Genomic DNA, 18,468 nt, shown 5'->3' on the forward strand with positions numbered 1-18,468 from the left:
CAATGTCATATACTCGACCTCTAAAACAATCACAAAGAAAATAAATAAAAAAATCAACAAAATCCTCCCCAAATACAATAGCAGGATTTCTTCTTTCTGCTGGCAGCTTGCAGGAGACAGCGCCCTCCTCTGCTGCAGGCCTGGAGCTGCGCCTTGGGCAGATGCACTGTATGACCTTGGCTGTGTGCAGACACAAGACCCTCCGCAATCAGCCCTGGGATCAGGCAGAGGGAAGGCTCAGCTCTGTGCACTGATTGTCAGCAGCTCCTTCCAGCTCATCACTGCAGAGGCTGGCACATTTCATGCTGCTGCTGCTGCCAGGGCACAGACATGAGGGAGATCTGATGCTGCTGCCAGGGTCCAGGCATGAGGAGGGGGATCCGCTGGGTGAGCCTCTCACAGTCACTGGGAACATCAGCCTCATCATGGAGAACATAATTACCAGCAGAGGCTTCTGAGAGGGGAGGAGAACCAGGCACGGAGAAGGGAAGGGGGGGCTGCAAGAGACCTGCCACTTCTGCACCCCTCCAGAGCGCAGATCACCATGCCTCTACCCCCGTCCTGGGCTTTTGTAAACTTTACCCTGGAAGCTGCACAATGGGGTACCTTGTCCTCTGGATGGTAGAGCTACGGGGGGCTGGGCAAGGGGCTTGTCATGCTTTCCCTGTGAATAACAAGGACATCTTCTTCCCCGCAGTCCTGCAATAAATAAGCAGCTTCAGAGACATCACGGTCCCTGGGGCGGTGGTTTTTGGGGGGTGGCCCTGGTCATGGGGTATGCAGACCCCTCATCCAGCAGGGACCTGCTGGGGAACAGAACTTTATTTTTTATATTCATCTGCGCCTTTGCCCTGGTGACCTTGCTGCAAGAGATCCTGTACGGGGGGAACTACATCAAGAGGTGAGTGGCCCATCGCGGCGGGGGGGGCGTTAACCCTTTCCTCCACAGCCCGCCCCGCGGCGGTCGAAAGTCGTCGCTGATAACGCCGGTGACTTTGGGCAAGGTGGTCCGTTTAACCTTTTCACCGACTCTTAGCTCTGCTCCGTTCGCATCGTGGCGCGTTGGCGAATATATCTCTGCACCTGTCTGATCTTCAGCCCTGGCACAGGAGGGGTTAACCGGAAAGGACCCGGTGTTGCCAGCGTCCGTCGCATGTGTAAGTGTATCCGTGTGTGTGTGTCCTGTTATGGCAACATGCTGGGGACAATGGAGCGTGACATAAGTGTGAAGAGCTCGTAGAATGGAAATGAAGTTGGCACCAAGTTGTGCTGGATGCGGCGAGGGGATGGGGTTCATCCAGATTGATCCCCCCCCCTCCCTGTCGGTGTAAGATCACCTTGTAGCGGTTCACTGCCTTCTCTTTACGTGGTCTGAAAAGCTTGCAATCGCATAGGGCTTCCTCCACGCTTTAATTATAGTGCAAACTGTATGTTCTGTACCCAGGGCTCCTAATGGGTCAGCGCTGTGAGAGTGGGTGGCACTGCCAACTTTGTACAGAACAGCGGACAGAATTACAGCGAGCGCCTGCAACGCGCAGGTCGTGTGCGGGTCTTTAGGCTTCATTCACACATCATTTGTTTTATGTTTTTATTTCTTCACAAGTGCTTATTTTTTTGGTGGTGTTTTTGTTCTTTGTGCGGTCACACATTTTTGACGTGCATTTTTCCGCCTGTTTTTTTTCCCTATAGAGAAGTCTGTGGGAAATAAAAAAAAAAAAATGTCATGGAGAAAAAAAAAACACACAATGCAAGTGAAAGTAAAAAGCCATAAAACCCCGCACTGCTTGTAGTGCCAGTCATAATTTAGCATCGCCAACATCTGGCTGTAGAATTTCTTCTTGCAAAAAAAAAAAAAAACGCTTCCCAAAAAAAAAAAAAAAAAAAAAGCAATTTTTGCTAGAAGCATAAAAAAGGGGGTGTTTATCAAGCCGGGTACGCTGCTTTCTGCTTTAGGCCTTTTTCACACTATCGGTTTTTTTTTCCTTTTTGCGGGCCGTTTTTTGCGTTCCGTATACGGAACCATTCATTTCAATGGTTCCGCAAAAAAAACAGAATGTACTCCGTATGCATTCCGTTTTCTTATTTCCGTTTTTCCATTCCGTTGAGGCCTCATGCACACGACCGTTGTGTGCATCCGCGTCCGTTCCGTCAATTTTCACAGTTTAGTCATGATAGTCCTCCGTTTTTTCTCCGTGTCCGTGATTCCAGTCCGTCAAAAAAATATAACCTGTCCTATTCTTGTCAGTGGAAAACGGAGGACGGACCCATTCAAGTCAATGGGTCCGTCAAAAAAAACTGATGCACAACTGGTATGTCATCCGTGTCTGTTTTTTTCTACAAGACCTTGGCGCAATATAATTACACCGTGCCCGCTCTGCAGACCGCAAATAGCAGTCAAGCAATGCACGGGCAGCGGCTGCGTGAATCCCGTATTGCAGTGTGGACCTATTGACTTGAATGGGTCTGCGATCCGCAAAATATGGCAAAAGATAGGACATCTTATCTTTAAGGCTCCATTCACACATCCGCAATTCCATTCCGCATTTTGCGGAACCATACATTTCCATGGCCCCGATCCGGAATTGCGGACCCGCACTTCCGGGTCCGCAATTCCGATCCTGAAAAAAATAGAACATGTCCTATTCTTGTTTGCAGTAGCGGACAAGAATAGGCATATTCTTTGTGTGTCGGCGATGTGCGGTCCGCAAAATGCGGAACGCACATTGCCGCTGTGGGTGTTTTGCGGATCCGTGGAAAAACGGATGTGTGAATGGACCCTAACGGTGTGTAAGCCAACAGAAGCGCTTCAGGGTGTTTCCGCGGGCTTCCGATTCACAAAAGAAAAGACACATCCTACGGTATTTTTCGCCGTATCTTGCAGATCGCGGAACCATTCAAGTCAATGGGTCTGCACCGCAATATGTGGGCCAGTGCCCGTGCATTTGCGGTCCGCAGTACAAGCATGGCATCCATACGGTCGTGTTAATGAGCTTTAACAGACGTTTTTTTCTCTGTTTGAGGATCGTATGTTTGCGTGAATGAGCCCTTAAAAACGCATAAACTGTCAGTTTTTATTGGAATTTTTTTTTCACTGATGCTTTTGTGAGAAAGGACGTAAAAAACGGCCCCATTCAAGTGTATGGGGGCTGTCGGTCGGTGAAAACGGACGTACTTCAAAAGACTCCCGTGTGAATAACCCCATAGACTACCATTGCTCCTATAACGGAAGTCCATCACACGTCCGTTTTTCACTGTCACTGTTTGATTGTAGCATCGTTTTTAAAAATGCGGCAAATTTATCAAACAACATACCCTGTTTTTCACAAATTAGCGCAATGCAGGCTCAGAACAGACACTGATGTAAATGATTCCTCTCATGATAAATCTCTATGTGCGAAATCCCCCTTAGGGCTCATGCTCACAAACGTATTTTCTTGCCATGTCCGTTCCGTTTTTTTTTTTTTCTGGAACCATTCACTTCAGTGAAATGACTCGGTGTGCATTCCGTTTCCGGATATCCGCATGGCCAGTCCGCAAAAAAGATAGAACATGTCTTATTCTTGTCCCTTTTGCGGATCTATTGTTTGGGCAGATTTCTGTGCGTTTCCGCAGCAAAAACTGCATGTGTTGTGGCTTTCGGTGCGGATTTGATGCAGTTTTTCCATAGATCTCATCCTTCCTTAAGAAAGGGTGAAATCCGCACAAAAGAACCGCACGAAGAATTGACGGGCTGTGGATTTCTGCACGGACTGATAAAAGCAAAGTGTACGTGAGATGTCTAATCTCTTACACTTTGCTGGTACTGTATTACGCTGCAGCTCTTCCGTACGAGAATCCACTCAGAAATCCGTAACTTGTGCAGGTAGCCTTAGTGCACCTGCATACATGGCAGATTGTGTGTGCAGTGCTTGCAGAAAAACCACAGCAGAATATAGTAACCGCAGAAATGAATGAGATTTGCCAAATGTCATGTACAAATTGCGTATTTGTGTGCATTTCAAAATCCGTAACATGTCAATTGTTTGTGCGATTCCGCTCCTTAGGCCTCATGCACACGGCCATTGCCCTGCCATGGCCGTATTGCGGCCCGCAAACAATTGACATGTTACGGTCCGTAATATGCTGGCCTTGTTCTCCCCGCATCACGGATGCGGACTCGTTCACTTGAATGGGTCCGCAATCCAGAGCTGCTGTGCGGAACGGAGGCACGGAACCCCACGGAAGCACTGTTCTATTTTTTTGCTGTGCGGACGGATCACGGACCCATTCAAGGATGTTGCAGATTGCGGTCCCCAATGCACGGAACGGCCGCACAAAGGCTGTGTGCATGAGGCCTTATATAGAGTGGGGTTTTTTCCCATTGATTTCAATAGTACAGATTTAGGGCTCGTTCACACAAACGTTTTTTTGCGTTCGTATATGGAAGCATTCATTTCAATGGTTCCTCAAAAACAAACGGAATGTATTCCGTATGCATTCCGTTTCCATTTTTCCGTTGTTACGTTCAAAGATAGAACATTTGCCCGCAAATCACGTTCCGTGGCTCCATTCAAGTCAATGGGTCCGCAAGAAAGAAACGGAACACATACAGAATGTACTCCGCATGTCTTCCGTATCCCTTCCGTTTTTGAGGAACCATCTATTGAAAATGTTATGCCCAGCCCAATTTTTTCTATGTAATTACTGTATATGCCATCCGGAAAAACGGAACAGAACCGGAAACACCACTGAAAAAAAACCCCGGAGAAATGGATCTGGGAAAAACGGCTCACGAAACACTGAAAAAGACATACGGTCGTTTGAACGAGCCCTTATGTGCATTTTTCACGTGTTTTTCATGTGGATTTTCGGCCAGGATCCGCGGTTTGTGGACCGCATGAGCAAGTTTTCCGCGCCGGTGCAATGCGTGACGTGAATGCATAGCACCCGCACTGAATCCTGACCCATTCATTTCAATGGGGCTGTGTACATGAGCGTTGTTTTTCACGCACCAGTTCTGCGTTGCGTGAAAATCACAGCATGTTCTATATTCTGCGTTTTTCACGCAGCCCTGGCCCCATAGAAGTGAATTTATCACGGCATGAAAAACGCATCAGAACACATTGCACCCGCGCGGAAAAAACGGACTGAACTTGCTTGCAAAATGGTGCGAGTTTCACTGAACGCACCCTGAACGCATCCAGAGCCAATCCGTCACGCTCGTGTGAAAGAGGCCCTGCTGTCATGTGAATGTAGCGTATGATGAGCTTTCCAGCAGTAGGACAAGAGCAGTGAGCTCTGAGGAGCAGGTGCAGTGGATGGGAGTGGTAGTGGCCCTGATGAGGTGTGTACTCCCTCAGGCCATTGCTCCCTGGGGATCGGTGCAGTAGAAAGGTAGTTTGAAGAATCAGGCCAGAAGTAATAGTACAACAGTCTCTCTTTACTTAGTGCAAAATATAACTTGTTGCACACCCAGCAGTATTAATTACAAAGTGCAGATTATGTCCCTAGATGAGGAGGTGTGGCGGCTGGTTAAGTGGCAATTAAGTGGCACTTGCAGTCACTTTTGGATATAGGTGTCCACTGTGTGGTACAGACCTGAAATTAGGCCCCTTTCACACGGGGCGAGTATTCCGCGCGGATGCCATGCGTGAGTTGAACGCATTGCACCCGCACTGAATCCGGACCCATTCCTTTCTATGGGGCTGTTCAAACATCACTTGTGCGTTGCGTGAAAATCGCAGCATGCTCCTCTTTGTGCGTTTTTCACGTAACGCAGGCCCCATAGAAATGAATGGGGTTGCGTGAAAATCGCAAGCAAGTGCGGATGCGGTGCGATTTTCGCGCACGGTTGCTAGGAGACGATCGGGATGGAGACCCGATCATTATTATTTTCCCTTATAACATGGTTATAAGGGAAAATAATAGCATTCTGAATACAGAATGCATAGTACAATAGGGCTGGAGGGGTTAAAAAAAAAAATTAAACTCACCTTAATCCACTTAATTGCGCAGCCCGGCTTCTCTTCTTTGCTGTGTGCAGGAAAAGTACCTGTGGTGACGTCACTCTGGTCATCACATGATCTTTTACCATGGTGATGGATCATGTGAGTGACGTCACCACAGGTCCTTTTCCTGCACACAGCAAAAAAGAAGACAGAAGAGAAGCCGGGCTGCGCGATCAAGTGGATTAAGGTGAGTTAAATTATTATTTTTTTAACCCCTCCAGCGCTATTGTACTATGCATTCTGTATTCAGAATGCTATTATTTTCCATTATAACCATGTTATAAGGGAAAATAATACAATCTACCCAGCACCTAACCCAAACCCGAACTTCTGTGAAGAAGTTCGGGTTTGGGTAACAAACATGCCGATTTTTCTCACGCGAGTGCAAAACGCATTACAATGTTTTGCACTCGCGCGGAAAAATCGCGCATGTTCCCGCAACGCACCCGCACCTTTTCCCGCAACGCCCGTGTGAAAGAGGCCTTAGACTGGCCTGGAAGTGGTCTAGGTGATGGGTGTCTGAGCTGAAGTCCCTCACCTGCAGCAGGATCAGTGAAGCTTTGGTTTTGCTGATCATTCTGCTAACGAACAATACTGACGTTTTTTCGGAAAACAATGTTCTTGATTTTGGCAATCTCCCTGGAGTAGAAGTCTCACAGGAGAACTAGTTATGGTTTCTTGGGGAAGGAGCTCTGCAAATGATTCCTTCGTCCTCTCAGTCTGGGCTCAAACTCCCGCTCCTGGCAGGAAGCAGGACCATCCCGCTGCTAACAAGAGGGGAGGAACAGTGTGGTTAACCCTGCCCCTGCCAACCATACCTCCTCTGCTGGAGTAGACAGCAGAACATAACATGGCATATGCATATAACATGATACATGATATAGCAATTGCCAATCCCCCCCCAAGTCTGAGGGCTGCACAAGTGCCTATAGAATATGTCAATCTATCGTACTGTAGAATACCTATAGAACGGTACAGTATAGATGACGTTAGTTACCGTTTTATATGGAATAATAGAGCATGGGTACCACCATCACCTATAGAAAGTGTATAATACTACCACAGCCTGTAGTGTTAATGTATATGGCAGTGATATCATACTATATATGGAGATTTTTTTTACATGATGAATACAATACAGCGGCACCAACATGTATACCATAGAATCTTGTAGCCAAGTGGCAAGATGGCAGCATCGTCACCTATTGAGTAGTTTATACCACTAGAATCCCAGCAGGGATCAGCAACCTCCGGCACTCCATCTGTTCAGGAACTACAACTCCCAGAATGCTTCATTCAATTCTATGGGAGTTAGAAGAGCAGCCGGGCATGTTTGCATGCTGGGAGTTGTAGTTTTACAGCAGCTGGAGTGCTGATCTCTGATCTACAGCGTGTGTGTATGTATAGTGCGTATAGACACTGAGCTCTGTGCCATTCTGTGCATGGCAGCTATAGAAAGTCATATACTAGGAGGATGTGCGCACAATGGTTAAAGGGAATGGCCTATTGTTTAAATCACGTTTTTATGTTTAACATATTTTTTAAATAATTTTTTATGTTATTTTTAATTTTCCATGTCATTTATATTTAAACAAAAAAACTGCAGTTTTCGCACTGGCCGCTAAGCTTAAAAATAGGCGCCACTTATTGGTCTGTACAGATCACTTTACGGCAGTTATCTGCTTATCTGTCTTTTTAATCCTGCCTGTAATGATATCACCTCTGTGTATAGAAAAGACTGGATCCACCATTCACAATAGGCGATTGTCGCATCTTTCCTTGTACAATGACCTCTGCACAGGTCACAGATCATGCCTAGAGAACTCTACCATAGAAGTCAATAGGGTCCCCTCCTGACCATTGTGTCTATGGCCCATGAGGCTGCTATAAAGCACGTTTCTTAAGGCCTCTTTCACACGCCCGTTTTTTTTCCCCGTTTACGGGCCGTTTTTTTGCGTTCCGTATATGGTCCGTATGCAGAACCATTCATTTCAATGGTTAGGCATTCCGTTTCCGTTTTTCCGTTCCGTTGAAAGATAGAACATGTCCTATTACTGCCCGCAAATCACGTTCTGTGGCTCCATTCAAGTCAATGGGTCCGCAAAAAAAACGGAACACATACGGAAATGCATCCGTATGTCTTCCGTATCCGTTCCGTTTTTGCGGAACCATCTATTGAAAATTTTATGCCCAGCCCAATTTTTTCTATGTAATTACTGTATATGCCATACGGAAAAACGGAACAAAAAAAGAAACACAACACAAACAAAGAAACGGAACAACGGAGACCGTAAAACACTGAAAAAGCCATACGGTCGTGTGAAAGAGGCCTAATGCTTTCTAAAGTGTTAAAAAAAGCTCAGGCAAGATGGCCGCCCCATAATCATGTTCAGAAAACGGAATAAAAAAATTTGCAGTTAGAAAATAAAAACAGATTAGAAAAAAAAGATATGTTTTACTATCTGGTTTTATCTGCCAGATAAAGTTTTTGGTGACACATTTCCTTTAAGCTAAATATAAAGTCTGAGGCCCCATCTATTTTTCTGACAGAAAATATGTCTTTGTTGTCCATAGGAACCAATCACAGCGCAGCTTTCATTTGTCACGAGCAGAGTATGAAATAAAAGCTATGCTGTGATTGGTTGCTATGGCTGTGGCAGTTTTTCTTTTATATCATCTCCTCAGTAACTGTTTTGCATCAGAAAAGAGTGGGGCAGGAGCTTCACAAACATGGCGGCAGGTTTATAAAAAATAGTTTATGTTAGTTGCCATGACAACCAAACAGAGCTCAGCTTGTGACAATTTTTCTTTTAGTCAGTTTTTATCTCTGCTCCTACGTGTCTGACCCCATCTCCATGGGTCCGATTTATCAGCGGTTTTAGGCTCCATTCACACGTCCGCAATTTCGTTCCGCATTTTTCGGAACGGAATTGCGGACCCATTCATTCCTATGGGGCAGCACGATGTGCTGTTCGGACACGGAATTGCGGATCTTTTTCCGTTCCGCCAAAAAATAGAACATGTCCTATTCTTGTCCGCAATTGCGGACAAGAACAGGCATATTCTATTAGTGCCGGCAATGTGCGGTCCGCAAAATGCGGAACTCACATTGCCGCTTTCCGTGGATCCGCAAAACACGTTGCGGAAGTGTGAATGGAGCCTTACTCCATAAAGGTTATGTAAAAAAGTCGTATATTATAGTCCATACGTGCTGTAACCTTTGCGCCTTTTTACATTTCTCGACATTTTTCATGAATTATGGTTACGCGAGATCTCCGTTTCCGGTGTGTGGACAGCCAGAAGATGCACCAAATATTTTAACAAGTCTGTGGCTTTCAATAAATTTGGCGCATCTTGCTTCTGTGGACTTTTTGACTGGCCTATGAAAAGCCGTTAATAATTCTGCCACCACAATTTTTTTTGTGTTTTTACACCAGAAAATTGGCCTTAATAATGGAGTTTTTTTAGTTTTTATTTGTATGCAAATTAGGTGTTCGGTGCCCTGAGGGGCGGAGCCGAGCCTCTTGGTGCACTTTAGCTCCAGTTTCCACTCCTCTTCCCCTTGATTGACAGGTGCCTGTCCTTGTAATCCCACACCTGCGCCGTTGCTTACACTGTCGACCCATGTACAGTACAGCTTCTACTGTAAGTCACAGCACAGGAGCGGGAATACAAGGCCAGTCAAATGCCTGGCCGATTCAATCAAGAAAGAGGGGGGACTGGAAGCTGAAACACAGCATTGGGGCTAAGGTGCACCAGTGGCTTGGGCCCACCCCTTGGTGCTCTGAACACCTAATGTGCATAATAATAAAAATGTTTAACTGCACATGAATGGTGCAACTGATTTACATAAGAAATATATACTTTTATTCAGCAGGCACAAACCTACCAGGCATTGTGCTTGGTTTAATGGGGTTGATCCTGCTGACAGGTCCCCTTTAAGGTCTAAGCACTTAGTCTAGTTTAGAAAAAACATTTTCATACACCCTGTTAGGGAATTCAGAGTTAATGAAGGGGGTCCACTCTCCAGATCCTGAACTCTTGGCCATAGTTGAGAACATTTAGCAATTTCACACGTGGCAGAAATTTCAGCCACCACCTAAATAACCTTCTGATGAATGGCATCTGCTGCTTGTGAAGAACGCCTTATAAGAAGACTCTTTCTTGGTATGGAGGACATGTTGTGTCCTGCGTTACACAGACAATCCTTTGATTTAGCTAGGTTTTGTGTAATGCTTCATTTCCTCAGTGGCGGCGCTGCAGAGAAAATGAACACTTACAAAATTATGAATGCAGCTCTGAATGTTATGAATGCAGCTTCCTGGATGTTTTTGGAGTGTGGAAGGCGGAGAAATCATATGAAACCTACACAAACTCATGAAAAGTGTACAAACTCCATGCAGATGTTGCCCGTGGTCAGATTTGAACTCAGGAACCCAGCCATGCACGACACCAGTGCTAACCACTGAGCCTCAAAGGATAGATGGTTACTACCTTATTACCAGACGTGGTCCACTAGGGACTAGAAATCTAGGAAATGAGTGGCCCCTGGAATTATCGATTACACTGCTGGATTATTCAGAGGTTTCCCATTTCTTCGGCTGGGATGCGAGCTGTAAAAGCCTCACTGGAGCCCATCTCTTCCTATAGAGAGTGTCTGGTTCCTCGGCGTCCATGTATAACCTTCACATTGTCAGGATACGGCGGCAGTCAGCAGGAGACCGTGGTTATAGATAATTGACTGACTAATGCGCTGCAGTTGCTGACCCTATCGAATTCATTGCCGATCCCATATCTACATACAGTATACCCAGGAAAGCCGTCTCCTCTACCTAAACCCCTGCCTGATGATAGGCCTATCTCACAGCCATATCTGTAGTCTGGATCCAGGTGCCCACCTGTTGCTGAATGTATGGACTGCGCACATCAGCAGAGACCAATACAGGAATCGCTCCTGGGCTCTAAGGTGAAATCCCTACCAAGGCCCCCACCGACTATGTGCCATTTATAATACTGGGGTCTTCTTATGTGGCAGATGGGCCTCCGGGCCCCCTCAGCAATAAGGCCTGGGAGTGACGACTACCCCTGCACCCCCTATAGCGAAAGCAAAAGATGAAAATTGTAGTAGGCTATTCATTCAGTGGGAGTCGTATACAAGCAATGTGTGAGTACCCTAGGGGTTAGTATACTGCTGGCTCACTATACGGGCACACCCTGATGGGGCTGCTATGTAGTCACTTTTGTATGTGGTTACTTCTGCGTGCCTGCCTGTCGACTGTGAAAATGGACTTACTGGTGGCTATTAAAGTGTGTTTTCTGCTGATTAATTTCTGTTGGAGATACTATAATATATGGACACAGCTGCTGACACTACTATATGGACACCCCAACTGATACTACTATATGGACACTACTATTGATACTACTACATGGACACCATTACTGATACTACTATATGGACACCACTACTGATACTACTGTATGAACACTACTAATGACACTACTATATGGACACCACTGATGATACTACTGTATGAACACCCCTAATGACACTACTACCATATGGACACCACTACTGATACTACTATATGGACAACCGCTACTGACACTACTATATGGACACCACTGCTGATACTACTGTATGAACACCCCTAATGACATTACTATATGGACACCACTACTGATACTACTACATGGACACCATTACTGATGCTACTAAGTGAACACCAATTCTGATACTACTATATGGACAACCACTACTGACACTACTATATGGACACCATGCCTGATACTACTACATGGACACCACTACTGACACTACTATATGGACAACACTACTAATATTACTATATAGACACCACTACCGACACTACTATTTAGACACCACTACCGACACTACTATATGGACACCACTAACAACACTAATATATGGACATCAGTACTGATACTAATATATGGGCGCTCCCTGCTAGGTCTGCCATATAGGTACTCTGCTGATAATTCTATATAGGCATTAGCGTCACCCCTAGCACTGGGCCTGCTACACGGGCTGATAATGCAGTTCCTTTATATAATGTATCACTAAACCCCAAATTGGATATTAACCAAATGTCATGATTTTATTACAATGGAAACTATTTAAAAAAAAAAAACATTATTGCAAAGATTAAAATATATCTTTTGATCTATACTGTATTCCTCTTCTCCAGTCACATCCAAAGCCTGGTGGCTGCCACTGTGCAAACTGTGAACTTGCTGCACTGCATTCTGGGAAATGTACCTATGTTTGCCCGGTAATAGGCCAGACATTGAACAAGCAGGTGCCTGCAGAAAGATTTGGAATATATGCTGCTGAATGCTAACCGGAAACAAAGGGAGACTTTCTGGGCACTGCTTTGGTTGTGATTGGAGTAGAAGGCATCTTGTAAGTAAAGTAAATGTGTTCAGCAGATTTTGTAATTATCCGTGAAACCACTGACTGCTGATCTACAACCACAAAGCTGCCGGCCCCCTGTGCGACACCTGGATTGGCCCTGGTAATAATTTCAGGTTGTCACCAGCTATTTCCCCTGAGTGTTAACACTCTATATTCAGCACACTGGTGAGGACGGAGATTTCTCATATCCTCTCAGGGCCGCTTTAGGCTCGTTTAGCAGAATAAGACATGTCATATTTTTTATTTTTTTTTATTATTATTCTTTTGCCGGGTTCATAATCTCTTTTGTCAACTGCATTGAGCTCACGCGGACTCATTAATTTTTCTGGGTCCGAAAAAAATGCAGCACACGGATGTCATGCACCTAGAATCTGTCTAAGAAGTGTTGGATTTGGAGCAATCCAATTTTTTTTAACTTGCTTTAAAGGAGGGTGGGGCTTAGCAAGAAGGTAGTTGGCTTAATGTGGGCTGATTTGCGCCAAAATTGATTGAGTTAACTTTTTTGGCACATTTTTTATGTTTCTTTTACATGTATTGCTCCTATGTTCTGTTCTGGGCTATGACCATGCAGCTCCTTCTTATTTCCTGTGATGCTATGTCCATGGGCGGGGCAGTGATAGGGGAGTGTCTATGTAACTAGCTTGTGGGAGGAGCCATAAACTAGCTGGATGTTGTTAGGGGCGGTGCTGGAGCTGTGGTAGAGGAAGGAGAAGTGCATCATGGGTTTGGTTGGATACAGCAACAGGAAGTGCTACCTACAGGATGGAAACAAGGCATAGGGATTGGTTTACATGGTGAAAACGGGTCAGGAGAGTCCAAACTGAAGAAGAAAATGCATGGGGAAGATGTACATGAGGTAAGCAAGTACATGAGCATATCTGTTAAAAAACATTGTACGGTAATCCCAGAAAACCCCTTTAGAGGGAATGACTCCTATTAATTGATTCGATGTAAGTCCGTAGAAGAGAAATTATGTGATTGCTCTTTTTTAATTCTTATATATTTTTTTTTATTTAGTATGGAATTATTTTATATTTTTAAAAGCCTTTCTGGGGTGGCCATATTGGAGACACACTTGTCCCATATTATTTGTATAGACAGTGCAGTAGGCTTTATGGCAGCAGCTGCTGCTCCTGCCCTTTAATGATAACGACATGACCCTGCTCATTGTGTCCCCATCTACACAGCAAAGCTGACAAGCAAGAAGTGCCAGTCTATAGTTTCTGCTTTAGTGGCCAATGTTAAAAAAAAACTGCAATATTGCAATATGTTTTGTGTGGCAGTAATTACAAAAAAGTGGCACTAAATTTATTGTGAATGAATACATTTGTGGCCCTGCCGTTCACCAAGCCACACTTTGTTAGCTGTAGCTATGTCTTAGACACCTAGATCTCCATGCCATGACCACTGAGGGCTACAATTACATTTTTGCTATGGGGTCTCTCCCCCTGTAGGTAAACACCACATACATTTATTGTGCTGTACAATAATGAAATTTCCCTGTTGCTCTCTTTCATAGGGAAGGGAAACATGAGCTCTGGATTTTGTGATCCGCGAACTGTCAGGATGTTGAGGTTTCGAATATTCAGCATTTTTAACCAAGTAAATTATTAGTTTGCTCTCGAGGGCATGTGAATTATAGACGGGATCTGAACACGTCATTAGCCTCTATCTAGACGCGGTCGTGTTTGGGAGGTTTCAGGCACGGGGCCCAAAATCTGGAAACAATTTAAAAAATCATAGAATGTGTCAGTCACTTGTCTGACTCTTTTAAGACTCTTCAACCCTTGCTTCTCCACATTGGGCTTCTGGAAGATACATTTTCTTCCTTTGGTAGAGCTTTCAGAATCTGACTTTTTAAACTTTTTGATGAAATGATCTGTTCAGCTCTTGGCTGAAGCAGATGTCACTTGTAATTACGTCATGACGAGACCCTCAGCAGCCCCCATGTAGAAGGACTAAAATATTTCGACAGATTTTTAGGTTTTTCTAGTCATTGCTTTTGATAACCCACGGGGGGCACGTCAAAGAGGAGAAGACCCCCTACAGGACCTCCATGTGGCACAATGATGGTCATCCTAGTATATTCCGGGGCTCCAGGCGCAGCCTTTAACTCCCATTAGGGTGGTTTCACACTTTCTTCTTTTATTCTTTAGAAAAACGCCATGTAACGTTGCTGGTTGATAGGTAATTCTGCGCATTTTTTTTGTTACAAAGAGTGGTTTACTACATTTATGTTTTTATGCATTTTTAAGTGTGTAACTCATGTCATTTCCTATGTAGCTCTCATTAAAAAAGTCATAAAAATGCAATAAGCTTTTTCTTTTATGCAGGGGCAAAAAGCAATGGCAAAAAAGTCACAAATCACATTTCAAAAATGCCATTGCTACAACATGTGGCAATTTAAAAAACAACAATAAAGCACACAGCAGTTGAAAAAAGGCAACTACAATTTAAAAAAAAGTCATAATCCCCATAGACTTTATGCTAACATCTGGCAAAAAGAGCAGAAAAAAAGTGTCCCAGATTTACTAATGTGCCTGTGCCTAAAATCTGTCTAAAACATGCGCAAATTGGTGCAACTACAAATTCTACACTGTTTTCTGACTTGCTTGGAAAAAAGGTGGGGATTAGCTGGGAGGGGTGGAGATTTGTGTGCAAGGGGGCGAAGCCTAAGATGCGTTTTTTTGCACCAAAATTGCCCCTAGCTCTATACAAATTATTGGTTGACGTATTATGAGAATGTTACACAAAAATTTTGACTTTTGGTGCAAAATGGTGCATCTTAGACCCTGTCTCTTCCCACCAAAGCTCCAACCCTCCTCACTAAGCCTCACCCCCTTGTCAAGCAAGTCAGAAAAAGTGTAGAAACCCTAGTTGAATCATAAAATATGGACTCTGATCATCCATGGTAAATGTCTTGCCAGGACATCCTCATACTTTAGTGGCGTGCAGTCCTCTTCACTTCTGGCCATTTTTTGGTAATTTTGTATGAGAACAACCTTTCTTCCAGGATATATCCACCTTTATAATGTGTTTTTTTTGGTTTGTTTTTTCATCTCCAATGCATTCATCTTTAAAAATGAATATTTTCTAAAATCATTACAAAAATAAAAAGGGTTAGGTGGGGTTGTGAATGAGTGGGAAAAGAACAGATGGGGTTAAAGTGGGAGGGCATAGGTACCTTTATTAAGGAGTCCGTGAGGGTAGGGTCTTCAGTTCCAACTGAATCTGGACCTGAAGAACTGCCCGCCCACCTGCCCTCTGATTATTCTGCTGGTGTGTGGTATGAGGGTTATGCTCTTTCCTTTGCAGTCGTGGCAGCAGGTGGTGAGGAAGTCTTGGATGAGCACCTACTGAAGGGGTTGGACCACATAAAAGGTATCGGACCACTGTCATGGGAGAAGGTTTGCTGGTGTTTTCCCACTAGAAAGCGGTCCCGAGAAAAACAAGTTCTGTAGAACTAAGGAGGAGTTGTGGTACCTGACGTACTTGTCAACCCTGAGTCAGCATGGTGCGACTGAGGATCACATTTTTTTGGTGTCACATTTAGGGCCTTACGAGAGATCCATGTTTTCGCTGAACTTCTCAGGTGTTACCCGTATTTTTCACCCTATAAAACACACCTGCCCATAAGACCAAAGTTTTAGAGGAGGAAGATAGGAAAAAGAAAAAGTTTTCATCAGACCTCAGCTCCTCAGACCCCCAGTGTTAATCAGACTTCAGATCAGACCCCCATGTTAATTAGACCCCCATTTATACCTCAGATCAGACAAAAACAATAAATCAACTTACCTCTCCTGCTCCAATTGCTGCTGCTTCGGAGATCCAGGACCTGCTCTTCCAGCTCTTCCTGCCGCTCGCTGTGCTGTGACCCAACGCGCATTTTGGGAGGTCACAGCACACTGACGTCCTCACGTTGCGCGCAGTCACAGCACAGCGAGCGGCCAAGGACCAGGAAGTGGTGAGCTCAGAGCCTGGGGAGCGCTGCATTCACCTCTTCCCGGTCCTCCTGTGCTAATGAGCGCTTCCATAACGGTATATGGTATATTTATGGAATACGGTATATTTACGGTATATTTATGGAATGTTAAGGGGGTTGTCCATCCGTTAATATTGACCTATTGTCAGGACAGGATAGCAATATCTGATTGGCGGAGATCCGACACTCAGGACCCCTGCCGATCAGCTGTTTGATGAGGAGGTGGCCCTACACGCGAGCGTCGCTTCCTGGTCATTACACTACGTCCCGTCTTCTGTGGAGCGGCAACGTAGTGTAATTACAAACACTTGCTCCATTCACTTGAACTCGTTAGTGTAATGACGAGGAAGTGCCTCCTCCTCATCAAACAGCTGATCGGCGGTAGGTAAGTAGGTTGGAGTACGGGTGGAAGAAATCCTGACAACTGTACGATACCCTAGTCATGACGGGTGCGTGGACAGTGCTTGGGGTGTGACTTGTGCTCAGCTTGCAGTCTGACTGGAGGGTGAGTGCCAGATTGATGGAGATAGATCAAACCCTTGAAGTCGCACCCATGTCACGTACTTGGGACGGTGCGAACGTGACAGTCCCTTTTCCAATTATTTTTTAATTAGTAAGGCGTCCTTGTTCCCACATTCTATAGGTGTGCGGGGGAGGGGGCTGACACCGTACAGATTTTTCTTCTATGATACTATTTAAGGTCCTCACGTGCACCAGTATATGCACATTTACAGGATGACACCATTCTCACGCAAGCTTTACAAGAACGCCATGAATCTGGCAGCTCAAAAATCGCTTCCCAACTAAGCATAGAGCCTTGTAGGGCCTTCTTTGTAAAAATCCATTGCTGAAATGTGAAATGCATCTGTTAATCTCTATGCTGATGAGTATTCAAGTGCACTGTGGGCGGGGCCATACCTTGTGGTGCACCACCGCTCCTCTGCTTTCACTGCCCAGCGCACCCCACTCTGCTTTGAATGGCAGGGCTAAACTTTCCAGGACTCTGAAATGCAGCTCCTGCGCTGACAGTTTAAACTTTGGCGCATGCGCAGTACAGGCCGTAGAAGCCAGGTCACAACAGACTGCTTTTCTGTGCATTCGCCAAAGTTCGAACCGTGGGCGCAGGCACAGGAATTCATAGCCAGGAGCGATGACTGAAGCAGAGTGGGAGCAGATGGTGCACCGAATGGCACAACCCTGCCCACTCAGTGACTTCTATTAAAGGGGATTTTCAGGGCTTTAATTTAGATCAGGGATGCCCAATCCGCCACCCTCCGGCTGTTGCAAAACTACAATTCCCTGCATGCCTGGACAGCCTACAGCTATTAGGGCATGCTGGGAGTTGTAGTTTTGCAACAGCTGGAGGGCCACAGGTTGAGCACCCCTGATTTAGACAGTTTGACTACTTATCTGAGTTAAGGGGCCACAGGTTTCTCGCCCCTTTTATTGTTTGCCCACACACAGCGCCATACCTACAGTTGTGGCCGTCTCGGGTATTACACTTTGGTCTCTTTCATGTGAACGGAACTGATCTATACTGGATGACAGTACCAGGCACCGCCATAGCTATAGATACGGTGCTGTGCCAGGGTGAGCAATGAATATTAATATTTTCTGGGGGAATTGCTTTTTCGTTGACATTCCACCATTGAACTGGAAAACGTTAACATTTTACGTTCTTGCAGTGATTTTGTACATTGATGTGGTTGTCCTTGCAGCCGCCTGGGGTGCTGAAATAGTTAAGATTGAATGTAATGAATTTTGCTGGACAGAAGAATACAGGAACACAATGTAAACTGCTTCCTTTTCTTACTAGAGGACTGCAGTTTAGCTGGCAGAGCGGAGAGGAGTTGGGGAATTGGACGGGGATCTTTAATTTCACGGATGACGGAGCAGTGAAGACGGGCAGTGACGCAGGCGACAGGTACAGACTCACACGGAATGACAATACGCAGCAACATATGACAGACTGCCGCTCCCGAGACCATGGGTATCAATGTACAGCCAGATATGAAGTCCCCTAACCATACACAGTAGTTATGCCTCCTTAGTGCCCCCACACA

At 45.2% G+C, this 18,468-nt stretch overlaps 1 protein-coding gene across 2 annotated transcripts in view; it reads left to right on the forward strand.

The window, feature by feature from the left end:
* Positions 1 to 241: 241 nt before the first annotated feature.
* ST8SIA5 (ST8 alpha-N-acetyl-neuraminide alpha-2,8-sialyltransferase 5) overlaps positions 242 to 18,468 on the forward strand; it is a 75,309-nt gene continuing 57,082 nt past the window's right edge. Inside the window, exons 1-2 of one of the 2 annotated variants that reach the window (XM_040420158.1) lie at positions 242 to 901; positions 18,222 to 18,329. In XM_040420158.1, coding sequence (XP_040276092.1) covers positions 771 to 901; positions 18,222 to 18,329 — 239 coding nt within the window. In that variant the 5' untranslated portion in view covers positions 242 to 770. The remainder of the gene's footprint in view (positions 902 to 18,221; positions 18,330 to 18,468) is intronic. The other variant, XM_040420159.1, reaches the window with a different exon arrangement.

This window comes from Bufo bufo, chromosome 2, assembly GCF_905171765.1.
Source record: "Bufo bufo chromosome 2, aBufBuf1.1, whole genome shotgun sequence".
Taxonomy (NCBI): domain Eukaryota; kingdom Metazoa; phylum Chordata; class Amphibia; order Anura; family Bufonidae; genus Bufo; species Bufo bufo.